The sequence below is a fragment of the Sorex fumeus genome, unplaced genomic scaffold (genome assembly GCF_029834395.1).
Source record: "Sorex fumeus unplaced genomic scaffold, SorFum_2.1 ptg000018l, whole genome shotgun sequence".
In the NCBI taxonomy this organism is placed as follows: domain Eukaryota; kingdom Metazoa; phylum Chordata; class Mammalia; order Eulipotyphla; family Soricidae; genus Sorex; species Sorex fumeus.
In genome coordinates, this window is record NW_026606075.1 from 22,268,732 (window position 1) to 22,295,786 (window position 27,055).

Sequence of the window (27,055 nt, forward strand, 5' to 3'; positions counted from 1 at the left end):
ATTTTTAAAGGGGCTATAAAAACTAAAGTATGCAACAGAAACCACGTGTTAGAGTAAAAGTCTAAGATATTTACTATCAAGTCTTTTTTAAAAGTTTATACAATTCCTGGTACTCTCGCTACAAATGCCAAATACAACACTATAGAAATAAATTCTCCATTATTTAAGTTCCTTTCATGTGAATCATCCTCTTCCTCCTATGTGACTCAAATCCTGTCTTCTTGATGCCTGCTACAAACAGGACTCTCTCTTTATTTATGAATTTCATTTATACTTTGTCCTCCAGCCAATCAACATTAACAAAAAGTGATTTCCATATTTACAACAGGATAACATACAAATCAAACTCCCACCTTCTCCAGATTTCTTTCATTCCTTTTCTATCAGTATTATATTCCTATAGCCATATGTGGTCTTTATTTTATTTTTGTTAGTGAGACACCATGAGGTACAGTTGTAGACTTACAAATTTTTGTGCTTGGGTTTCAATTATACAATGATCAAATGCCCATCCCTCATATGTGGTCTTTAGAATGAATTACTTCTTAAATTTTAAAAATTTAAATTCCATGCTAAAGAAACAATCAAAGAACTGAGAAAGCTCATGCTCCACATGCAGGAAGGCCCAAGTTCAATCCTCGACACGCATGGTCCCCCAAGCACTGCTGAGAACTGAGAATTGGGCCTGAGAAGTTCCTGAACACTACCTGGTATGGCCCCCAAATTTAACAAATTTATTTTCATTCCAATGAATTATCTTACAAAGGGCTCCTGTTGTGAGCAGAATATCTAGAGCAGCTCAATTGCTCTGTGTGTGGAATAGACATCAAGAGATTTCAGAAGCTAACTTTTTCTGCATGGAATTCTGGTGATCATTGGTCCTGGCATGTACATACGTACATACATAAATAAATATACACACATACACTATACATATATGTATATATACATATACACATACTATCTTGTCTTCAATTCCCTAATTCACATTATTTTTTTCCCTAAAAGAGGTGTGAAAATGTATAAGTATCTCTAAAAACGTTTTTATCCATTAAAAAGTGATTTAAAAGAAAGAAAAAAGGGGGTATGGTGCCGCCAGCAGATCTATCTGTACCTGTGAAGCAAGTGCATCAGCAGCCCGATGGCGCCTTCAGACTTCCAGATACCCCAAAATTGCTGCTGTGCCTTTGGCCAGACCCCAAAAACTTCGGGCAAAGTTTACCAAGAAAGTAAACGGCCAAAAGTTAGGTATGTGGGAAACACACCCACAAACCAGCTCCGGCTCAGCTATATAATTGGAGGCATGCCCTCTCTGGTTCCTGATTGAACTGCTTAACGGCCATGATCCCAGAGACTCAGTAACAAATATTGAAACCCAACAGATTTTGGCAGAAATGCGTCTGGTCCCTGCAGTAGGTCACCGGTGCTGGGCCAACCCAGGTAGGAACAGCTTTCGTGCCTTGGCCTGTTCCCCCTGGAGGCCCAGTGGCCGCCATCCGTCTGAGGCCACTGGATAGTCACATTTGGGCCCCCAGTGATGAGACACACAGGGCCTCACGGGATGGTGGTGGAGCCGGTTCTGTCCACTCCACCCCAACGAGACCCCAAGTCGTCGCCCACGAACGGCCTCTCTGGCTCCTGATCAAGCTGTTTCACAGCCATGATCCCAGAGACTCAGAAACAAATCTTGAAACCCAGTGGCTTTTGGTAGAAATGCATCTGGACCCCACAGTACGTTACTGTCGCTGGGCCACCCCAGGGGGAAAGGGTGTTGTCACTCCGCCTGCTCCCCCTTGGTGGCTCAGTGGCCATCATCCTCCAGAGGCCATTGGACAGTCAGGCTTGGGCTTGCAGTGACGAAACATGTTGGGCCTCGTGGGATGGGGGGAGCCGGGCCTGTCCTCCCCACCCCAATGAGACCCCAAGTCATCATCCACGAACGGCCTCTCTGACTCCTTATCAAGCTGCTTAACAGCCTTGATCCCAGAGACTCAGAATCAAATCTTGAAACCCGGCGGCTTCTGGCAGAAATGCATCTGGACCCCACAGTACGTTACTGTCGCCGGGCCATCCCAGGGGGGAGGAGTGTTGTCCCTGTGCCTGCTCCCCCTTTGCGGCTCAGTGGCCGTCATCCTCCAGAGGCCATTGGACAGTCAGGTCTGGGCCCCCAGTGACGAGACATTTGGGTCTCACGGGATGGGGGGGTGGGACCGGGCCTGTCCTCGCCACCCCGAGACTTCAAGTCATCGCCCACAAACGGCCTCTCTGGCCCCTGATCAAGCTGCTTAAAGGCCATGATCCCAGAGACTCAGAAACAAATCTCGAAACCCAGCGGTTTCTGGCAGAAATGTGTCCGGACCACACAGTAGGTTACTGTGGCCGGGCCACCCCAGCGGGGAAAGGGTGCTGTCCCTCGCCTGCTTCCCCCTGGCGGCTCAGTGGCCGTCATCCTCCAGAGGCCACTGGACAGTCAGGCTTGGGCCCACAGTGATGAAACTTGTTGAGCCTCACGGGATGGGGGTGGAGCCAGGCCTGTCCTCCCCACCCCAACGAGACCCCAAATCATCGCCCACGAACAGCCTCTCTGGCTCCTGATCAAGCTGCTCAACGGCCATGAACCCAGAGACTCAGGAGCAAATCTCGAAACCCAGTGGCTTTTGGCAGAAATCCCTCCAGATTTCAGTGTTAAAATTTCGGAATTTCAAAATCACATGGCCCTAGTGCAGCCATGCGACATCATATGTTATTCATGACCAGCAATAGAACACAAATTGTCTACTGTTGCCTTTTCAGCAGATCCTAGTGCTGGGGTAAAATCTCAAATAATAATGGTCGGTCTGGTGTCAAAATATTGAATGTGTTCAAAGTAGAGAGAGAGTAATGTGGAAATCATCTGCCCCACAGGCAGGGGGAGGTGTGGGATGGGGTATACTGGGATTTTTGGTGGTGGAGAATGGGCACTGGTGAAGGTACAGGTGTTTCATTGTATGACCGAGACTTAGACCCGAAAGCTTTGTAACTGCTCTCATGGTGATTCAATAAATAAAATTATAAAAAATGAAAAAAAAAAGGAAGGTGGAGTTCATGCACAATTCAATCAGCTAATCAGTGGCTGAATAAATAGCAGTACTCCTACACTTGAAAGAAAGAAAGAAAGAAAGAAAGAAAGAAAGAAAGAAAGAAAGAAAGAAAACAAAAGAAAGAAAAACATGAATCTAGAAACAACCTGAGTGCCCCAAGAACAGATGACTGGTTAAAGAAACTATGGTACATCTACACAAAGGAATATTAGGAAGTTGTTAGGAAAAAATGAGGTCATGAAATTTGCTTATAAATGGATGAACATGAAAACTACATGCTGAGTGAAATGAGTCAGAAGGAGAGGAACAGATATAGAATGAGTGCACTCAATTGTGGGATATTAAAAAAAAAATAGTATGAAACTAATATCCAAGACAGTAGAAACAAGGGCCATGAAGACTGGTCCACGGTTGGAAGGCTGCCTCAAGTGCTGGGGAAAATGCAGTTGGGATAGAGAAAAGACCATTATGGCAACGACGGTTAAAAATGATCACTCTGGAAAAGAAATGTGTCCTGGAAGTAAGTAAAGGATCAAACATGATAAGCAATCAGTTCCTGGACTGCAAACTATAATGCCCAAAAAGAGGGAGAGAGGAAGCACCAGCCATTGAGGCAGACTGGCGGGGGGTGGGGGAGGTGGGGAGTGAGGGATATTTGGGACACTGGTGGTGGGAAAAATACCCACACTGGCACACTGGTGGAGAGATAGGTGATGGAACACTGAACATTATATGTCAACAAGTACAAAATTTACTAGTAATCACTCATGAATCTCAAAAAAAACTGCTGGATTCAAATATCAATAGCAATAGGTCAGTATCAGAAACATTAAGGGGAATAGCAATAGAATCAGGAGTAAACCTGGAGCATGCAGCCAACCTTAAATGCAGTCAACCTGGGTTTGATCCCCAGCACCCCATATTGTGCCCCCAAACCCACCAGGAATGATCCCTGAGCATCCACAGAGCCAGGAGGAAGTCCTGAGGATAGCCAAGTGTAGCCCAAAAATAAAACAAACAAAATAAAAATAGGTAAAGGTAAAGGTAAAGGCCCTCCCGTTGATCGTCGATTTGCTCGAGCGGGCCCAGTAACGTCTCCATTGGAGACTTTGTTGTTACTGTGTCTGGCATATTGAATACTCTCGGTAGCTTGCCGGGCTCTCTGAGAGGGGCGGAGGAATCGAACTCGGGTCGGCCATGTTGGCCGCTTGTAAGGCGAACGCCCTAAAAAACGCCCTCTTCCACAGGAGGCCTACACGCCGTCGCTGTGCCGCCGCCATGTCTCTAGTGATCCCCGAGAAAATAAAAATAATTAAGAAAAAAGATATTATAGATTGGAAGAAATGAAATTACTAAAACATCCACAGTACTTATCAAAGCACATTACAGATTCAATGCAATCCCACTGATAAGAAGATACATGTCCACCTCTATATAACCTGAACAGCACAGCCCCACCTCACACTGAATACACTTATACCTTTACCTGTCACTGGGTGAAGACCATCAGGAGAGAAAAAGAATGATCCAAGGAGGGGGCTGGGGAAGGGGAGTGTGTAACAAAAATTCACCCTCAGTGCAGTAGGAACATAGAAAACACAATAGGGAAGCTTCCAGAAGGTCACCAAGCTCAGTGAGTACAAATAATAGCATGAAAGGCTCTACTAGTACCAACCAGCTCTGTAAACTCTCAGAGAATGACTTTAGAGACATCATGTTGAAGATGTTTAATATATCCAAGTAAGTCATGGCAGGGGTAGTAAGAGAGCCACTACAACCAGAAGTGACAGAAAGGAAAATATGGAAGATATAAAAAACTCAGTAGAAAGCCTGAGCAACAGGATTACAGCAGTTGAAGAAAAGTAGCAACAGCAGTTGAAGAAAAGTAGTAAACTCCAGGATGAGATTCAGGAAATCTCTCAAAAACAACAAAGTGGGGCCTGAGCAGTGTTACAGTGGGTAGGGCGTTTGCCTTCTGGGCAACCCAGGTTTGATTCCCAGGCATCCCATATGGTTCCCCAAGCACCGTCAGGGCTATTCCTAAGTGCAGGGCCCGAGCCAGGTGTAACCCCTGAGCAACACGGGGTGTGACCTAAAAGGTCAAAAATAAATAAATAAATAAATAAATGTCTGAAAAGACATGAACAGCACATCCAAAACTGTGGTATGAGTTCAAAATAAACAACATAAGCAGAGAGTAGGATGATGATTACCAGGGGATAGGAAGTGGGTGATATGTAAAGAGGGCACACACTTTTTTAGCTATAAAGTTTGTAAGTTCCAAAGACCTAATATTGAACAAAGGAACTGAGTTATAAGAATATAGTATTTGAAATATTTTAGCACAGTAGTCTTCAAGTGTTCTGACCACAGGAAAAGACGGTAATTATATGAGGATATTTGTATATTAATTAGCCTTATTGTGTTATTTTGAAATCTATATATGTATCAAAATATTATGTTGAATACTGGAGCGATAGCACAGCAGGTAGGGCCTTGCATGCGGCCAACCAGAGTTCGATTCCTCCGCCCCTCTCGGAGAGCCCGGCAAGCTACCGAGAGTGTTGGGTAACATTGCTTTGTCCTTCAAGAAGCTTAGGTTTTATCTGGTTACACCCATTAATCTGGTTACACCCATCAATCTGGTTACACCCACCACAGTGCTCCAGAGGCACTTCCACTTCCATTGTGTTTACATGTAAACATGTAAACAGTCTTTCCTATGCTCTCCTTCCCACCCAGTTAATCAGCTTTCCCCTTAATCAGACTTTGTTAATTTGTAAGATCAGTTTCCCAGAAATCTATGATTTTATATGTATGAGTGAAATATTGCCCTTCTCTCCTTATGCCTTATGAATAGTTTACCTTAAGGTAATATCCTTTTTGTATAGATACAGGAAGACCGTTAACATTATGCTTTGTAACTTAGGATTTGATTGGCCTTGAATATTATTCACTCCCGGGCATCTGCTTTCTCGACTTAAGCCTCAGTTGCACATAGTTCCTAACACCCCAAAAGCAGGGTCCCGACGAGGGACTGAATGGACCCAGGGCAAGCAGTGAGCTACCCTGGCAGCGAAATGGGCCAGGCCAAGGTGCCACGATTCTTAACTATAAGTTAAGAGTTTGATCATGGACAAATGCTGTCATGATCCAAGGTAATGACAAGACTAGGATCCTGCTAGGGGTGGGAAAGACTATCCTGGCCTAAGCACCGTAGTCTGAGATCAAGATGGCCCTAGGAGAGCAATTCTATAAGTTTAAGATATTTCTTACTGTATCCATACAAAATGATTTATATTATATTCTTGTACGCTTGTCGGACAAGGAGAGGAAAGGCATGCCCATGGGATTCTGCTCTAAGGGTGGGTCCTCCTGCTGAGGAAGGATCTGTCCTAGGAGCGGTCTTCCCTGAGGCTAAGATTTCTACCCCTGTTGATCTCCACCCCTATTGATTGTGACCGCACCTATGTGTATTTGTTCCCCCAGTTCCTCATGGAGAGAGGATTTAACTGTACTGTAGGAGTGGGGGGGGGGGGGGGCAGAAGGAAGAAGAGAGTTCAGAGAGGATGAGAAGAGAGAGGAGGATGAAGTGGGGTGGAGAAGGAGAATGAAGTAGCTGGAGGAGGAAGAATGGGGGGCAGAGAGAGACGGGGAGAGACAGAAGGAGAGATGAGGAGAGGATCAGAATAAACTACGACTAATACCTACCAGCCTGGCCCTCGTTCCTTCCTCCGCCTGACCATCGCCATCGACCTCTCCGGGGTGGTAGAAGGGTGAGACTACCGAACGCGGGTGGCGGGAGAGATAGAGCCGCCGCCGTGTGGGTGCCGTGCCCCCAACTTGTGTGAGTTTACACACGAGAGTATCTTGCCCGCACGGCAAAGCCTGGCAAGCTACCCGTGATGTATTCGATATGCCAAACACAGTAACAAGTCTTACAATGTTACTGGGCCCGCTCGAGCAAACTGATGAACAACAGGAGGACAGTGACAGTGACAGTGACCTTAAATATATATAAACGTTTGTCATTCGAAAGAGCTGGGGAGGAAAGAATAGTAAGAAATGTGAGCATGTACATAACTATTTGATATTCACTGAGCTAATACTTAACAAGTATGTTATTTTCTAATTTGTTTATGGTTTATATATAAATTAAAAATTAAAATTTAAAAAAATTTTGAGATAAAGCCTGAGAAATCTATATAACTGTCCCTGAACTCCTCTAAGGTTACCAAGAGGCTCCATAAAACCTGTTCCTTTCCCAAACTAAAGAAATTTCAAATTATTCATTTATAATCATCTTTCTGCTTTAAAATCAATACCAAGGAAACCTCAACTAACCTTATCTCAACTCAAAATTCAAGACCAATTACATCAAATTAGGTAGTATCTACAAACAAATCAGAATTTCCAAAGAATAGTTGTAAGAGATGAAATTCAGGCATTCAGATAATGTAGATGAGATTTCCAACTTTATTTACTCAGCACTCGGCAATTTTCTTTTAAAATACGTAAGACAATTTTTAAATGGTGATGTTCATGATTTTTTAATACTCTCCCTCTCTTACTATACTTTATATACATGGTAAATAGATCATGAATAATTAAGCACAACACTGTACCACATAGCTAATATGAATATTTGTTAAATCAGGTAACTGATTTCTCAACAGCCTCTTTTTTGTCCAGGGAACCAAACTTCACCCAAAAGTTGAGTGAAATAAAAGCTAAAATTCAGAATAGTAACTTGAATATTTTATTTAAAGAGTTCTTTGATAATATAGCAACTAGAAAAATACACAAAAAGATTTGTAGATAGGAGCCAGAGAGACTCTTGTTTTGTACGCAGCTGACGTGGGGTTGATCCCTGGCACCCATTTCCAAATAGCAGCTCAAGTCTGCCTGGAGTCATTCCTTAGTACAGAGCCAGAAGTTAAGTCCTGAGCACAGCTCAGTATGGCAAAAAAAAAAAAAAAAAAAAAAAAAAACTTTAATCCAGAAGGTATTCATTTTCAAAAATTCCAGTCTTTAGACTTCAAAAGACAATACGAACTTTCAAAGGAATAAAACTTCTAACAAAATCTTTCCCTGAAGAGGAATCGGAATATTATTAGTAATAAATTCATTATTACTAATCGAAAGGAAGCCCTCTAGATGGATGGTTTCCACCATTTTTTATAAACCTACAGACCAACTGTGATCCCTGTGCACCGAAAATCACTGCTTTACACTACCAGCCTGTTTCAAACCTTCTCTACTGCTTACCATGTTTACTTTCCTCTACTTAGTAAATGCTATCTCAAACTTCATTATTCTCAAATATCAGATGTAGCGCTGTCCTCCTACTGTTCATGGATTTGCTCCAGTGGGCCCAGTAACGTCTCCATTGTGAGATTTGTTACTATGTTTGACATATCGAATACCTGGGTTAGCTTGCCAGGCCACTCTCGGTAGCTTGCTGGGCTCTTCGAGAGGGACAGAGGAATCGAACCCAGGTGGGCAAGGCAAACACGCTACCCACTGTGCTATAGCTTCAGCCTGACATATTCCTCTCCACTCTTAGCAACTACAGCCACCTTGCCTTCCTTTCAATTCTTTGTATACTACATACTATTTTTACATTACAACCTTCAAACATGATATTCCTTCGAGACCATTCCCTCCACTCTTCCATTATTAATTCCTTCTCATCCTTGAGACTTCAACTACATTTACTCAGTACTCTCCAATTTTCTTTCAAAACACATAAACAATTTTTAAATGGTGATGTGCATGATTTTTTAATATTCTTCCTCTCTCACTATACTTTATACACATGGCAAATAGATTATGTATAATTAAGCACAACACTGTACCACATAGCTAATATGTTTGTTAAACGTTAAATAAACATAAATCTAATCTACCCCAGAGTAATTTTGAGGCCACATTCAGCAATACTCAATGCTTACTGTTAGCTCTGTATTCAGGGATTAATTTCAGTAAGGCTTGGGGTACCATATGGGGTGCTAGCAACTGAACTCAGGTCAGCCACATGCAAGGCAAGTGACCTACCTGCCATAACATCTCTCCATACCACAAACCCCAGAGTTTATACTATCCCTTTTATTTATTTTATTCCTTTCATTTCTTAGAGGACTTCACAAGTCATATTTCAGGTACTGGTCTCACCTATGAAATAAACAAACACTATCAGCTCAGCTTTATACTTTCTAATTTACATATAGGTAGTAATTAGGGAAATGGTATTAACAAGTTCATTGGCAGAACTAAGCTTACCAGAACAGTGAGATGTGAGAGGGACAAAAAGGACAACAGTTATGCTCAGCTGTCTATCTGATTTGTTCAATTTACTTCCTAGTGTGTCAATAATTATTGCTGATAGTATTCTGGTTACAAATTTTATTTGGTTTTAAGTAGACTGCTACAGTCCTATTTTCCTTCCCTATAATCTTACTACCACAAATGTGGCAAAAGATTATTCCATAGTTTCAAATATCTATTCAATAATCCCTGTCAGTTTATATACTCCAAATCACCATGAAACAATATATTAAACATTATATATATATTATATATAGAGAGAGATGATCTGGTATTATAATCCGTTCAAATAATATCCTCTTCCTATACCTGACATTAAGCACAAGTTTTTCCTCTGAATTATTATAGAGGGGACCCAATCTTGGTTATGTCATTTAACAGCAATGATTCTGAGCAATTTCACTTTCTCAGTCTCAATAAAAATAAGATAATACCCATGTCATGATGTTGTCAGGAAGACTAAATGACACTGCATATGTAGAATGCCTAGAAGAGGCATTAATAAATGTTACATTTTCTTAAAACTGCTTGCCTAATTTCTACCAACATCTAGGCAAGTTGAAACAAGAACTCAAGTTGTTTAATTAAAAAAATGTATCTTTATCTCAATAAAATACATACTCAATTCCATGTGGAAGATTCTATGCTACTAAGCAAAAGTTACTGATGAAGGCTGGAAAGATAAATCAGAAGTCAGGAATCAAAGACCCTGAGATCAATTACTACATGAACCCCTAAGCAATGCTGGGTGTAACCCTGAACAAACCTGAACACTCCTGTGAGTGGCCATCAGAACACTGCATTGTGGGACAATGCCCGATTTTTTTTAATTACTTATACAAAACTAGATTATAATACTAATAGGAACTATGATTAGAACTGTTGAGATTCAACATGTACCTATTCTATACGCAGAAAGTTAGTTCTAACAGTTAACTGTTATAAACATAAATGCAAAGTAGAATTTCCAATGACTCATAACATTCTATTAAAAATGAGTCAATGTACATACATACATTAAAAACCAGGCTTAAGGATACAATATCAGCTAGGGTGCACATCTTGCACAAAGCTGACCTGGGTCTTATCCCAGGCACCACAGATAGTATCCCAAGCACCACCAGAAATGATCTCTGAGAACAGAGCCAGGAGTAAGCCCGGAGCACTGCTGGGTATGGCCCAAAAACCAAATAAAACCGGGCAGGAGAGATAGTACGGAGGTAAGATGCCTGACTTGCAAGTGAGTAATCCAGGTTCAATTCTGGCACCATATATGGTTCCCTGAGCACTGCCAGGAGTGGTTCCTAAACACACAGCCAGGAGTAAGCCCTGAGTACAAATGTGGTCCCAAAAATACCAAAAAATAAATAAAACCCACATGTTATGAAAGGTTCTTCTATATTCATGAAATTGATCTGATAAGATTCCCACCACAGGCACTGGCATTATAGCGTTTCAAGTTTCACTGAGAAAGCAAAGAACGGGATAGAGAGCAAGAAATGGTACCAAAACATCTTTTCCAATTTTACTTTCACTTTCTTCCTCCACTGGTTTTGCTTGACATCTTTCTACTTCATAGTAAGAAAAAGAATGAAAAGAACTGGGAAGATAGTACAGCAGACAGGTCACTTGTTTCATGGAACCCAGGTTTGCTCCCCAACACTCATGTGATCCTAAGTCCCACCAGGAATGATCCGTAAGATGCCTGTGACAGGAGTAAGCCCTGAGTGCAGCTGGGTCGGACCATCACCCATTTCTTCCCCCAAAAAAATTGGACAAAGATACAGAAGACAGATTTATCCAAAGAAGATACATTAATGGGCAATATATAAATGAATGAAAGACATTAATCATCATTATTTATTAGAAAAATGCAGACCAAAATCAGAATGATGGGATGGAAAGGTTAACTCAATGGGCTAAGGGTAAGTTTTGCATTGTGGGAAGCAGTTCAGGTTCCATCTCCAGCACCCTATGATCCTCTGAGCAAAACTGGGAGCATCCCTGGAGGCACAGAGAAGGGAGCTAGCTCTGAGCAACACCAGGTGTAGCCCTCCAAAAATAAAAACAAAATAATCATAATGGTTATCATTTCATATCCAGTAAGATGGATATTTAAAAAAAAAAGAGTAACAGACAAATTTTGGCTAGAATATGGAGAAATTGTACACCTATAAATTTCAAGTGGGAACAGGAAGATGATACAACTACTTTAGAATAAATCCTTCAGTAGTTCCTCAAAATTACAATAATGCATAACCCAGCAAGGCTACCTAGCCATTTCACTACCAGATAAACTCAAGAAAAATGAAACTACATAGATACAAAACATTTATACAGAGATATTCATAGCATCATTATTAAACCATCCAAAACTTTACCAACTGATGAATATATAAAAAACTATGGCATAGTTATAAAATGGACTGTAATTCAGCTATAAGATGGAATAAAAGGGCCAGAATAACAGTATATGGCAGGTAGGGAGTTTGCATTGCATGTGGCCAATTCTGGTTCAATCCCCATTACCCCATATGGTCCCTGGGTCCCACCAGGAGTGATCCACGAGTGCAGTGCAAAGAATAAACCAGAGCACTGCCAGGTGTGACTCAAAAATAAAAAAAAGCAAAAAAAAAAGAATAAAGAACAGGTACATGATATGTTATAGATAACCTGAAAACACAGTGAAAGACCAAATATTGCATGATTTAACTTATAAGAATTATTCAGAACATGGAGCCAGAGAGATGGTAGATACTTTTCTTGCATGCAACAGTCAACCCAAGATCAATCCTTTGGTACATACAATACCAAGGTCCGGCCAGACGTGATCCCTGAGCATAAAGTCAAAAGTAAGCCCTGAGGACCATTGGGCATGGCCCAAAAGTAACAAGGAAGGAAAGATTAACTCGGAATAGAAAATGTAAAGTTGGAGTGATAGCACAGCAGGTAAGGAGTTTGCCTTGCATGCAGCCAACCCAGGTTTGATTCCCAGCATCCCATATGGTCCCTCAAGCACTGCCAGGAGTAATTCCTTAGTAGAGCCTGTGCATCGCCTGGTATGACCCCGGAAAAAAAAAAGAATAGAAAATGCTAGAAATGTTTAAAAAGATTAATGATTGCTAAGGGCTAGAGAAAATGGGGAATAGAGTCTTCTGGAGTAGCATAGAGAAAAGAACTGTTACAAGATATAAGGTTTCTTTCAAAGCTACTGGAATTAGTGAGAATAGCTGCACAAATATGTAAATATACCAAAAACTGCTAAATTATACATTGTAACAAGTAAATTTTATAATACAATTATATTTTGTTAAAGGAAAAAAATGGCAGAGAAATAAAAATCAATGTAACTAAAGAACAAAGAAATAATTCTTTTCTGACCCAGTGTAAACTACATTTACATTTACATCTCTTGCTAGATAGTAGAAACCTAAAGATGAGTATAGCACTGTAGCACTGTCCTCCCATTGTTCATCAATTTGCTTGAACGGGCTCAGTAACGCCTCCATTGTGAGACTTGTTACTGTGTTTGGCATATCAAATATATCACAGGTAGTTTGCCAGGTTTTGCCATTCGGCGAGATACTCTCGTTAGCTTGCCGAGCTCTCCAAGAGGGGCAAAGAAATCGAACCTGGGCCAACCAGGTCGGCCACATCCAAGGCAAATGCCTTACCCACTGTGCTATTGCTCCAGCCCAAGATGAGTATAAAGTAACTGAATTCTGGGGCTGGAGCAATAGCACAGCGGGTAGGTCATTTGCCTTGCATGTGGCAAACCCGAGATCGATTCCCAGCATCCTATTCCCAGCATCCTGAGCACTGCCAGGGGTAATTCCTGAGTGTAGAGTCAGGAGTAACCCCTGTGCATTGCTAGGTGTGACCCAAAAAGGCGGAAAAAAAAAAAGTAACTGAATTCTCTTCAAACTCATTCTTGCCTATGAATGTCATATTTCTCAAGAGTAGGCAGTCTTAGGGCCAGGGCAATAGCACATCAGGTTAAGATGCTTGTCTTGCATGGCAAACACAGGGTTTGCTTCCATGAGCCCCACCACAAGTGATTCCAGAGTGCAGTCAAGAGTAAGCCCTGAGCACCACCAGGTATGACCCAAAAAACAAAAACAAAAATTAGCCGTAGTCTTAAAAATGCAAAAATAGTAAGTGGAAGTCATTGACTGTACACAGTATACACTGTCCTCCCGTTGTTCATCGATTTACTTGAGTGGGCCCAGTAATGTCTCCATTTTGAGACTTGTTGTTACTCTGTTTGGCATACTGAATACGTCACGGGTAGCTTGCCAGGCTTTGCCGTGCGGGCGAGATACTCTCGGTAGCTTGCCAGGCTCTCCGAGAGGGGAGGAGGAATCGAACCCGGCTCAGCCAGGCTGGCTGCGTGCAAGGCAAATGCCCTACCGAAGTCATTGACAAAATTCTAAATTGGGGGAAGGTGGGTAATTATTCAGGGGTCACACAGCACATGCCAAGGCTTACTCCTGGCTATGCTCAGGAATAACTCCTGGCAATACCCGCCCAGAAACAAACCAGGGTCAGCCACACAAGGAAAATACCTTAACCTCTGTATTATGTCTTCTATCCCATTATTCTAAAATTTTGAAGATCTCATTATATATGGGGAGAGGAAAGAAATGCCCCTCCTAATATTTGTATAAAACTATCCTCTATTCCCCAATACTTGTTCTGAGACATCCAAGATTATTTATAGAGTTTATTTGTTTGAGATAATTTTTACAAATTTTAGTAACTCTTCCTTGATAGCATATTTTATGTGTGCATTTCCTCAATGACTTCGGATTCTCTATATCTGAACCAAAACCTCCCAAAAAACGTAAATAACCTAAAAGAAAAAGCTTTTTAACATTATTCACACGATTTTGTCAAAATAAAAAAAAGTATTCTTTAAATTATGGTATCACATGGGCTGGAGCGATAGCAGTGGGTACGGTGTTTGCCTTGCATGTGGCCAACCGAGGTCCCATGAGGAGTGGCCAACCCAGGCCCCATGAGGAGTGATCCCTGAGTATAGAGTAAGGAGTAAGCCCTGAGCACCCCCCAGTTTGGCAAAAAAAAAAAAAGAAAATTAAATATTATGTTGACTATTATTGTAAACATTACAAAAAGTCATGATCTACTTATCCAAAATACCAAATCCAAAATTCCTCCATCCCTCTTGGAGAGCCCAGCAAGCTACCGAGAGTGTCCCGCCCACAGTATCCTGCAGAGCCTGGCGAGTTCCCTGTGGTGTATTCGATATACCAAAAACAGTAACAACAAGTATCACAATGGAGATGTTACCAGTGCCCACTCAATGAACAACGGAACAACAGTGCTATAACAGTGACAGTGCTATGGTATCACATGTTCTGGGTTCTAATCCCACATTTTTATGAGTAAGAGAAAAATCTGATTACTCAAGATAAAAGTTGGATTTGTATAAATAAGTAGCGAATAAAAGTTAAAGTACAGACAAATAGAAAACAAATTCTGGGGCCAGAGAAACAGTTAACAGGGTGTTTGCAGGTACATAGAGAACCCAGCTTGACCCAGTTTGATCCGTGGCACCCTATATGGTGGGGACCAATCCTGCTGCGCCCCATGAGGAGTGATCCCTGAGCACAGAGTCAGGAGTAAGCCCTGAGCACCCCCCAGTTTGGCAAAAAAAAAAAAAAAAAAAAATTACATATTATGTTGACTATTATTGTAAACATTACGAAAAGTCATGATCTACTTATCCAAAATACCAGACATTTCTGATACTTTTATAATTTATACCGAAAGGCAAAGCGAAAATATATCATAATCAATATTATCAATATAATATTACCTTATCTTTGGCCTCAGGCAGTGTGAGTTCTCTAGGTTCTAAAAATGGTGTTTCTCGAAAAGGTGGAATACATCTGACTATATCTGGTACATAGTGTGTATGAAACAATGGCGGCATTGAATATCTTCTGTCACCTGATAAAGGCACTATGTGGTTAACTATAGTTGGCTCTTGGTGGGGTGAATGGAAACGTTGCCGTTTACCATCAAGAGGAAGGTTTTTTTCATCGCTTAATCTCCTGAAAACAAATAATATACCTTAGCAATTAAACACAAAGACAAATGCTGATGAAAATTAGAAAACATAATCCATATAAAGTATAAAAATCAAGACAATATAAAGCAAGCTCATTATTATTAGTTCTATTAGAATCTTATAATATTCACTTTCACACAACAGATACCCTGATACCCTGGTCACTCTGAGCACCACTGGGTGTGGCCCAAAAATGAAAAATAAATCAAAACAAAAATTTCTTGGGCATAAAAGGAGTTGTGAATGGAAAAAGTTTTAAGAAGTCCTGCACCTTAGGTGGGCCCTAAGTCACTTTCTGGAGTAAGTAAAATGATGTCAATGGCATTCTTTCATATAGCTCTGACTATGAGGAAAGGGAGAAAAAGAGAAAATAGAGCTATGGTGCTCAGGGATCATTCCTGGCAGTACCAAGGGATCAAATGTCCAGTGTTGCTGAGGGTGACCAGGGCAACTGTATGTACACAAGGGCCACCAGGATAGTATCTAGCAGTGCTAGGGACCATGCAATGCCAGAGCTCCAATCAGAGTCCCTATGCATGCATTGCATACACCCCTGACCAGTGAATTAATTCTACTGCCCCAGTTAAATCATTACTTTCATTAAAGCCCCCAAAACAGTGCTTACTACAATAGTAGATTGTCAATAATTCTCAGCTATTATCATGAAAAATTAGACATAAAAACTATGGAATGTTTATATAAGCTTTGAACAACAATATCTTGCAAGTATTGCCAAATCTTTTACCAATCACCTCAAAGGATTCTATTGCTGCAACTTTGTGATATACGTTTCTCCTCATTGAACTGCTTAAAATTAAATGATTTCTGACTTCTCTACAGAAAGCTTTATTATGTACAAATTTCTATTATTTATAGTAGAACTTTTGCTCTATAAGATTTAGATAGATCAAATAATAGACTACTAAAAAGGAGGTGCTATAGGCTAAATCGTATACCTCCAACATTTAAGTTTAGGGTCAGAGAGATAGCTCAAGTGGTTGATAGTATGTTTTGCATTCTGAAAGTCCAGGGTCAACCCTGGAAGCACACAGTTTCGTGTAAACCACAAATGACTTCCAAATACCACTAGATGTACGCTCCTCTGCAAAAATATTCATGTTTAAACTCTAATCTTCAGCACCTCAAAACATAGAGCTCTATTTGGAATATATTTCACTTATTTAACAAAATTGAAAAGAGGTCATCTGGGTGGGCCCTAAGTCAATATACTCAGATCAAGAGATTCACATTCAGAGAGCAGGAAAGACAACTATGTAAGAATACAAGAAAGCAGCCATTTACAAAAGAAAGAGGAAGACCACAGGAGAAAATGAAAATGCCAACAATTAGGAGTATTTCTACTTTAGAATATGAATTTTTTTTTATAGGAACTACCACAGCTTGGTTCAGGGTGGACTGGAGGTGCTCAGACGCCACCAAGACCATATCAAGTGACAATGCTCAGAGGACCATGTGTCAGAATGAGAGATCCAACTCAGAGCATGTGCTTTACCAACTGGGTTACCAACCTGGTCCCTAAATTTCTATTTTTTAAGTGACCCAGTTTGCTGTATTTTGTTACTGCCCCCTAACAAATTAAAAGTTATCTCCTTAGGTAAGAATCAAAATTAGTGATTTTCTGAAGAAAAATTCATTCCATCTTAAATTTTTAATATAAGGAATAATTTAAGAAAGAGGACCAGAGAGATAACAGCGGGTTAAGGCACTTCGCTTGGATAAGGCAAACTCCAGCACAATCCCCAGCACTACATATAGTCCCTGAGCACCATCAGAAGGGTTCCCTGCACAAACAGCCTGGAATAAGCCTTAAGCACTTCCAGATGAGGCCCCAATATAAAACAAACAAAAATAACAAGAGAATCCCTAAAATTCTTTATGCTCCCTCCTTTAAACAATTTTTAAATATGGAGAAGTACTAAAATTCTCTGGCAGGGGAGATCACATAGGTTCCCAAAAACAAAATTTAGGGCATAGTAGTCCTAATTTTAATACAAAAAAACACTCTTATACACTTGTCAGAAAATACATTTCTTTTAAAATAGAAGTACTTACTTCCTTCCTCGAAATAATGGAGAAGCTGAGGTCTGTATTGGACTGACATTTCCATATGTCAACTGCTGTAATGACACAGCTCTAGACAAACTACCAAAAACAAAGAAAGAACAATAGTAATATACCTTTTTCCTCAAAAACAAACAGCTAAAATATACAATTTAAAAAAGACATAGTTTCACTTATAGATGGCATATAAAAAAGGAATGAAAGATGTCAAAGATGTCAAACCTCCGGCCCTGGACTACAGAAATGAGAATGCCAAAGGCCAAGGAAAAAGAGGAGTAGGAGGAAAGAATAAGGAGGCTGATTGGTGATAACAAAAGGGCATTGCTCCAGGATATAGATCATTTCAGTGATGTGGAGCTGAGATAACTAACTATGTACATCACAACCATGAGAGTCCATATTAATTTAACTATGCAACACAAACTAGAATAATGAAAAGGGGAAAAAAAGGTTTTTTTAATGAGTTCGCTAATGAGGCCAAGCTGGGGAAAGGAAAAGAACCCTGAGTCACTAGTAGAGATCAATTGGTGGGATTCAAATGTTCCTTACAAAAGGACATATTAAAATCTAATTCCAATTGGTGGAGTTAAATGTTTCATACAAAAAAAGGTTTCTATCAAGAAGAAAAAGAAGTTTATACATGATAAACCAAAATATCACCATACTTACTCTGCATTCTGAAAATTGAATTGTGCATCTAAAAGTTGCTGGTGTGAATAAAGAGTTGGTGACAGGGCAAAAAAGTTATGTTGTTGATGGGTTGGAGTGAAAGGCGGGCGACCCAAAATTGAGTTTGGGAACATGCTCTTGTTCACTATAAGTGAACATGTATTCTTCTACCTAGAGGAGTTTTAAAAGACAAATACAAAATAAATATAACTATAAATATAGCTTAATGATATTAAACTCTATTGCTACTTGAAACAGTTACTAAACTATGTAATTCATTTGCAAAGTACTTTCTTTGGGGAGAGGTAGGCCACACACCTGACGGTGCTAGGGGCTTAATCTTGACTCTGACTCAGGGATCACTCCTGGCAGTGTCCAGGCGACCATGAAGTGCCAGGGATCGAATAGCGATTAGCCATATGCAAGGCAAGGGCTTAACCCCTGTATTATCTTTCCAGCCCAACAAAGTTACTTCTTGATTATCAACAGAGCTCTTAAGTCACACTGAAAGAAACAAAAATCTTTAATAAACCAAATTTTTGCCACAGGGGTAATAAAAAAAAACCTGAGAGAAAAAATAATAAAATCCTACAAAATCTATATTTACTTTCAACATAATTTATAAAGATAATGAATAATTTTATTTGACATAGTATATGACAACATTATTCCTAGGATTTATATCTAAAAAATCTTATCAGATAAGGGAAGAAATTTCCATCACCCAAATAATAATTACAAACGTCTGACACTCCTCAAAGTCTAAACATATACAAAGGCCTTCCAAAAAAGTCATATTCCCCAAGAATGGAAAAAACCTATATACAAAGCAAATATAGTCATTACCCAATACAGTAGGAGACTAGATATTTACTCTTTACTACAAATGATCCCAGAGGGACATAAAATTACAAACAGGATAAGCTAACAAATGGAAAATAAATATTAACTAGAGTTTGCAAAGTCAATCTCCAGGAGCTCATCTTCTAAACTCAGACATTAAGTAAACTGATCTATAAAATAACTGGAAAATCAGCTACAGCTAGAAAACTTAAAATGAAGTTAACCAAGGAAAAATTAAGGCAAACAGCAACTTACAATGAAGCTTGCTACGGAACTGCCCACCCATGCACAGAAAGGTTCCAATTAGTATTCTAGTACCTCACTTAAAAATAGATATCTATAGATTGAGAAAAGGAATAAAAGAATCAATGCCAACAACAAATTCAAACTCAAAAAAAAATTCTCTGTAACAAAATGAAAAAACTGCATAATAAAACAAGAATATAGTGTTTAAAAGGCAGGAAGGACTCTTAAGAAATTATGAAAAAGCAAGCAGAGTATCTGGAGATATGGCTTAGTAGGTAAAGTGCCTGCCTTACAGGCGTGCAGTTCTAAATTTGATTTCTGGCATTACACCACATGCCCAGTTCAATCCCTGCAGCACCACTGTGATCCCTGGTGCCATGCATGATACCAGTACGCCACATCGAAGTGTGAGACCCCTTGGTGAACACAGGAACCAAGTGTGCAAGTCCAAGACACTGCAACAACGAAAGTGGAAGGGAAGATAGAAGAAAATTGCAGAATATACTCTCTCTCTCTCTCTCTCTCTCTCTCTCTATATATATATATATATATACACTCATAGCTTCTTTAAAAACAGAGCTGTCCCTGAGCACCAGCAGGGTGGCCTGATTAATTCCAAGCACCAAAGGACCCAAGTAGCACAACCTCATGATCCCATAAGCATTGCCTGGTACAGTCTTGTAGGACCCAAGCACAAAAGCAGCATCACACCCTCTCATCCTTTCACTGAATCACTGACTTAGTTGGCTAGACTCAGCAAAGAGGACCCAAGATCTATTGAGCACTACTTGGGAGACCTCCTTTCCACCCCCCCAAAAAAGAGACATATCAAGGAATATTAAGTTGAAAATACAGACTATCAGAAAAAAGCAGCACTCATAAATTAGAGGAAGTAAATGTTATACACAAAGGGTTACAAATCAAAATGACTTTCTGGGCTGGAGAGAGAATACAGCAGGTAGGGCACTTGCCTTGTATATGGCCAATCTGGGTTCAATTCCTGGCAACCCATATGGTCTACTGGGCACTGCCAGGAATAATTCTTGAGTGCAGAGCCAGAAGTAACCCCTGATCATTGCTAGGTGTGGCCCTCTGACTCCCAAAAAAACACTTCTGACTTAACAGCACCCATGGAAACCACAGAAAATGAACAATTCAAAGCAATAAAATACACTCAAGCTATAATTCCCCTTTGTTTTCTCTCCTTTCTCCTTTATTTTGGTATTTTGTTTTTGGGCTATACTTGGCAGTGATCAGAGCTTACTCCTGTTTGTGTTCGGGATACTCCTGGCAATGTTTTGGGGAACAATAATACAGTGCCAGAGATCCAACCCAGGTCAGTCATGGGCAAGGCAAACAGCATATATGCTGTACTGTCTTTCAGACTTCAAACTAGAATTCTATACCCAGCTGTAATATCAAATTTTAAACCTTTAATGAAAGGTTTTAGTAGAAGAAAAAATAATCTGGTCTAAGAAAAGAGAGACGGACACTAAGAAGTTTCTATGTTTTCCTGCTAACAGAGAAGATACAAATATAAACACAGAATAGCAGTACTGACACAGAATGGCATTACTGTTAAAACTAAATCACTACCTTAAAAAAAACACTCAAAAATTATACAATTATATACTGTTACATGCTGTCTTACATATCTTATGACTGCTATATTTACATATTTTTATGTAGTATTTATGAAGTCACATAAAAGTATTAATTCATCAGTAAATGTCAATCCAAAATAAGATTTTGTTTTGTTTCTTAGAACAACAGAGGAAAGTAATACTAAAGAAGCTTAAGAACATGGTAGCTTTGGGGGGGGCAGAGAGACAATACAGGGAGTTGGTTATCTCCTTGCACACAGCTGACTGGAGTTCTATCCCAAGCATCCCATATTCCCTGAGCACTGCCAGGAGAAATCCCTGCATACCACTGGGCATGGCACAAAAAAATGATAGTTGTCTCTGGGAACTGAGATCAGAAGCCTAAAAAGAAGAAGCAGCAGGAGATAACAGGACAGAAAGAAAGGTCTGGGAAGAGACAAATCATACAAACTTTATCCCCCATGTTTTCAATTCTGTAAGATTATCCCTAGGCTGGCTAGATTGTGAGATTCATCAGCCCAGAATTCATAATAAATTGTGGACAAGAGTATTACAGTACCATCAAACTCATACCAAATGCCAAAGTATAATTTAGACCAGACACAAAGTGTTATTTCCAGAGATGTTTGAGACTGGCATTACAGGAAAATCTTTTAAAATTAATCAATCTCATCACATCTGCTAAACTGTATTCCCTAGTGTTTGTCAGAGGAAAAAGAAAAACATCTTCAACAAAACAGTATGCAAAAGAATCTCTTATTAACAGTTCACTCAGTAATCCTACAATGCCATGCTTAAGACTGGCAACCAGTCCACATTTGTTCTATCCTTTGTCCAGGTTCACACTCTTCCTTGGTCTTTTTACTGTACTTCCCTAATCCAAGCCCTCATAAAACATGATTTCTATTTCACAGGATTTTTTTTTATAAAATGACTTTAAAGACATGATTCATAATAATGAATTTTGCTTGATAGCTTGATTGGAATACAGACATCAGGATCTGATTAAGGAACTGGTATTCAGAATAAATTAAATGAGTTTTCAATTTTCAAACTTATTTAAACCAGATCATCATTAAAATTATAGACACCTATTATACCTATGTTTGTGCTTTTCTGGACCCAAGTAAGGTCCTTAACACTGACTGCATTTCAGACTTAAAATGCAACAAGAAACAAGAGTCCAGACTTCACGATATTTCAACCCCCTTCCATGATCAGATCCATGTCTAATGGCCCTGAAATACACTACAAAGTTAATGAACAAATTACCTAAGGCTTAAAATCTTAGACTAATTTCAGTAGTCAAATTTTTCTTCAGGGCAGACTCTAGTTCAGCCAAGCCCATATTCCCAGATAAAGTACTAAAACTTTGGAATACCTCCAAAACAAAGTATCTGTCATATTCTTCTGGATATGAATTGTGACCTTCAAATCTGGGTATTAACTAGGCAAGCCTTCAAACAGGATAATTCTTAGAAAACATTATCAACACTCCAAAACATGTATCTTGGCGTGACAAAGTAGAGAAAAAGGCAAATCAGAAACCCATGAAATTCAATTCTTTTTTTGTTTTTCTAAGACATTTCAACCGTGCTGTTGATAAAGATAAAAAACAGCATTGATTCATCATAAATATGGGGGATCAGTTTTCAAACAGATTAAGGACTAAAACCATGCAAAAACCATACCAGAACTTAAGAACCTCACAAAATGTTTAACCTTCTTATGTTCTAAAAGACTTTGTCACTAAACAGAAAATAAACCATGTAAACTCCACATTAACTGTGGCAGCAGATGAGAAAATGCCTAAGTAAAATCCAGGACCAGGAAGAGTACAGCAAGTAACTTGCTTGCCTTGCATGCCGCCAACTCAGGTTCAATTTCTGGCACCATTAATGGTCCTCGCTCCTCAGCACCACCAGAAATGATCCCTGAGCTCTAGACGGGCTCTTCTTTTAGGCTTGAAAAATACCAAATTATCAGTCTGCATTTGCCTACACATTACAATAATCTAGTTAACACTGAATGTTTTTTAAACTGCTGAGATGATTCCTGCCTTACATATGCTAAGAATTGCTTCTTGACTATGGTTGGCCCAATGGGAAACTAAAGATTTATTTGTAAATAATCGACACAGAGCACTACTCTCATAAAGGAGCTTAAAAACTAATTCTTTTGGGACAGAGAGATAATGGAGGGAGTCAAAGTGCTTGCTTTGCAAGCGGCTGACCTGGTTCGATCCCTGGTACCCCATATTATAGTCCCCCCCCCCAGCACTACAGGAAAAAAATAATTCCCATGAAGAATATGTTATTTAGAACATAAAATCTCCACCCTAAGTTTGACCGATCCCAGAAAGCCAGGCGCTCTAAGTTACCAATCCCTCTACATGATTCCAACAAAGTAAAACCCATCCCCAAATGAAAACCTGAACCGAATGAGGCGATATTCATAAACAGCTTCTGTGCCCAACTGCCTCTAAGGCCCTCAAATCACTTCCCGTCCCTACACAGCAAAGAGCCCTACTTCCTTCACCCTGCTGGAGCTCCATCAGTCTCCGGCCACGTTTCGAGGAGCTCGAACCTTCCGACCAGAAATGAGATTCCACCCCGGGAGAGCCAGGATCGAACCCCTAAAAGCCAACAGCCAGCCAGGTTTCCAGGGTGAGCTAAACGCGCACAACTGATCAGTGCATGTTTCAAGTGGGTAACAGAGAGCTTCAGGGACAGTACAGCGGGTGGGGCGCTTGCCTTGCACACAGCACCGCCGACCCCGGTTCGATCCCCCGCACCACATATTGGTCCCTGGAGCCCCGCCAGGAATGATGATCCCTGAGCCCAGAGCCAGTAGTAAGCTAAGAATATCCGAGAGTGTTGACGCTCCCGCCCCCACCCCCAAACCAAACCAAACCAAACTAAAATAAAAATAGAAGCGGGTAACTGGCCATACAGTCTAGCCAAATTGGTCCCCCGGTCTCTGCAGACTCAGTTCAGGGCTCGCTCCCGCAGAACCCTCACTCTCGAGTCCGTTCCCCCCACCCCAGCTCCGCTTGAGCTCTGCAGGGGCTCGCTGGCTTTTTCCTTCCGATCCAACGAAAGCAAATGGCTATTTTAAACAAAGAGCCGAGGGAGGGGAAATCCAGCCGGACGGGCGGCTGAAAATCACCCGGGAGCCGAAACGCTCAGGTTCTGCGCTCGGAAAGAAGCGCTGAGGGTCTACAAAGCAGAGCGATGCAACGTCCGAACTGAGTCGGAACTTGTAAAACTCCCGATTCATTCTTTTCTCTCTCTTTTCTTTCTTTCTTTCTTTTTCTTTCTTTCTTTCTTTCCCTTCTTTCTATCCTTCCTTCTTTCTTTTTTAAACTCACATTTTCACGGAGCCACAGTTCGACTTGAGTACTTCACCCCCCTTTGCAACACCCCTGCACGTATCCCAAAACAATGCTCCTCTTGGGACCCTGTAGATCAAAGAAGCGGTCTCGAGGAAGACAAACGAGACCCGGTAAAAGAAAGCTGCCCGACGATTTACCACCCGCCCCCTCCCCAAAATCACCTTTAGTCTGGTAGGGGCAGGGGCAGCCCGAGAGTGCAGGAGATGGAAGAAAAGGTACGGGAACTCCCCGCCTCCCCCCTTCCCCCCCACCCCGTCCAACCCCCGCCCGAAAAAGGAAACAACAGTTTCGGGAAAAGTTCCCCGCGCCCCGCCCCCGGCCCGGGCCTGCACGGCTGCGCCCCTCTCCTGCAGCCCCTAACTCACAGGTGTCCTCGGGGAAGGGCTCAGCAGGGCCTATCGGCACTGCCCGCCCAGCAGCTCCCGGGCCGGAGCAGCGAAGGCCCCGCGCGCTCGGCTGCAGCTCCCACCCGAGCCGCAGGAGGTAGCAGCCCGCGGAAGGGCTAGGCCCGGATCCGGATCCAGATTGCGATCTAAGCCCTGGGCTCGGCGGCCGGGGAGGAGCGACACAAGAAGAGGCAGGGCCTGCAGGGGTGTGGGAGGTTGGGGGGCGGTGGCAAAAGGCGGAAGACCAAAAAGTCGCCCCCAAAGCGCCGTAGAAAATCCTGTCAGAGACACCCGGAAGACCAATGTGACCCCGGATGGGAATAGCCCGAGTGGAACGCAAGGGTTGCACTTCCGGCTGCCGCCACCGCCGCGGCCGCCGCCGCCGCCCGCACGTTTAGCGCGAATGCGCAGGCGCGAAAGTGGTAGCGGCGCCTGGGTTAGGACGACGGTGGAACTTTATAACGGGTGGGCGCGGGTCTGGGAAATGCTCGATACCCGGCCCCCAGCCGCGGACCAGTGGCGGAGGACTGTTTCGGACCTGCTGCTCGAGTTTTCGTGCAGCAGCTCTTGTTCTGATAAACGTTCTTCTTTTGTACCTCTGCCCGGCGACTCCCCGGAGGAGTTTCGGACCCAGTCCCACCCCCCAATCCCTTCTCTACGGATTAGTTTGAACTTGACCTGCGGAGGCGCTGGGATGAGCAAATCTTGGAGACGCTACGCCCAGCCCATAGCACTTAATATTCTCAGATATATTAAGGGAACTCTACTGGTCTTTTTTTAAAAAAAAAAATATATATATATATAACGTTTAATTTCTTGGAGGTAGATCTGTTAAAATAAATAATAAAATATGCTTTATAAACTTGAATGTAATTTTCTTTTAATTTAGCCATGCCACTGGCCAGAATATGATGTTTGGGTAAATGTTTTAGTGTTAACATAAAAGGCATGTATATTCTGCAGTGGTTCTAGAGAGAAGTCTATGAATGCTGATCTCATCAAGTTGTTTATTAATGTTCAAATCTTCTAAATCCCAGGTGGGTTAGAACAGCGATATTTTGTCTACTCGTGCTGTTAATTATTAAGAGAGATGTTGAGTTCTTGCAATGCTAGGTTTTCTAGTTTTTTTCTATTGTCACTGTTTGCTTCGTATACTTTAAAGCTAATTATGTTTATAATTGTTCTGTTATTTAAACGAGTTTACTTTATAAAATTGATTGTGAAAATTGTTTTATCCTGAAATTAGCCGCTTTCTAATAACTTTTTATTTATTTATCTTGGTAGTAGTTTTTCCTCTGTGGGACCAGGGACATAGCTCAAGAACTGAGCATAAGCTTTACATGCAGGAATGCTGGTTTTCTTTGGCATCACGTGGTCCTCTGAGCACCTAGGTGAGTCACTCCCAGTACAGAGAAGGGAATTACTCCAGAGCTGTGTAATGTACCCCAAAAACAAATAAAATGAGATCTATTCTTCCACTGGTGTAAACCTGAAACATTGTTATGATTCAACAGTACTACAGTAAGAATTAATTCATATACTGCCATCTAGATTTATTTTGTATAGTATTTCTATGGTATTTTTTAAAGGTAAAAATAGTAGATTCAATTCTACATAAAATTTTAAAAATTGACTAAAGGGAAATATTTCATTGCTCAGTCAGGACAATATTACTCTGATGTGCAAATAAGAGATGTTTTAAGGAAAGAAGACAACAGGACCAAAGAATGTAGAAGGGAAGGTGTTTGCCTTGCTTGTGGCTAACCCCCGTTCTATCCTAAGTACCACATACGGTGTCCCCAGCTCTGCCAGAAGTGACCTCAGAACACAGAGCTAGGGAATCCAATAAATAATCATTTTTTTAAAAATATATATCAAAAATGGTCACAGCAACTGTGCTCAAAGCAAAACTATGAAAACAACCCAGATTTTCTTCAATATAAACAGTATTGCAATTCATCATATAATCATGAAATGGCATTACACAACTAAATAGAAATTACCAATATAAATGCAACATGAATAAGTGTTAATAATGAAGTAAATCCTAAAAATACATATGATCCCACTCATATGTAATATACAATATAGTATTTTATTCTAGAAAATGCAAACCAATCTCTAATAAGGAAAAGCAAGTCAGTGGTAGCCTAGAAGATGGGGGAGTGAGATTAGACTACTGAAAATGGCAAAAGGAAGAGATTACTGAGGAGGAAAAGGAAACGGGGAGGGGCTAGAATAAGTAATACACTTTCTTTGCACTTGTCTGACCTAGGTTCAGTCCCCAGCATCCTATATGGTCCCCTGAGCCCCAACAAGAGAAATCCCTA

At 40.9% G+C, this 27,055-nt stretch overlaps 1 protein-coding gene and 1 non-coding gene across 8 annotated transcripts in view; one reads left to right on the forward strand and one right to left on the reverse strand.

Annotated features, from left to right (window-relative positions):
* Window positions 1-25,020, reverse strand: part of TENT2 (terminal nucleotidyltransferase 2) — a 62,542-nt gene extending 37,522 nt beyond the window's left edge. For 2 of the 7 annotated variants that reach the window (XM_056112580.1, XM_056112578.1), the window contains exons 1-4: window positions 18,571-18,750; window positions 18,253-18,423; window positions 17,575-17,664; window positions 15,247-15,481 (exon numbers count right to left, since the gene is read on the reverse strand). In XM_056112580.1, the coding sequence (XP_055968555.1) occupies window positions 15,247-15,481; window positions 17,575-17,664; window positions 18,253-18,386 (459 nt within the window). In that variant the 5' untranslated portion in view covers window positions 18,387-18,423; window positions 18,571-18,750. Of the gene's footprint in view, window positions 1-15,246; window positions 15,485-17,574; window positions 17,665-18,252; window positions 18,424-18,570; window positions 18,751-24,315; window positions 24,370-24,704 lie in introns of those variants that run through there. The other 5 variants (XM_056112579.1, XM_056112572.1, XM_056112576.1 and 2 more) reach the window with 4 other exon arrangements.
* On the forward strand, window positions 761-892 carry LOC130021876 (U11 spliceosomal RNA). The gene has a single exon (XR_008792222.1). It is a non-coding gene; the product is annotated as a U11 spliceosomal RNA (small nuclear RNA).
* Window positions 25,021-27,055: the final 2,035 nt, after the last annotated feature.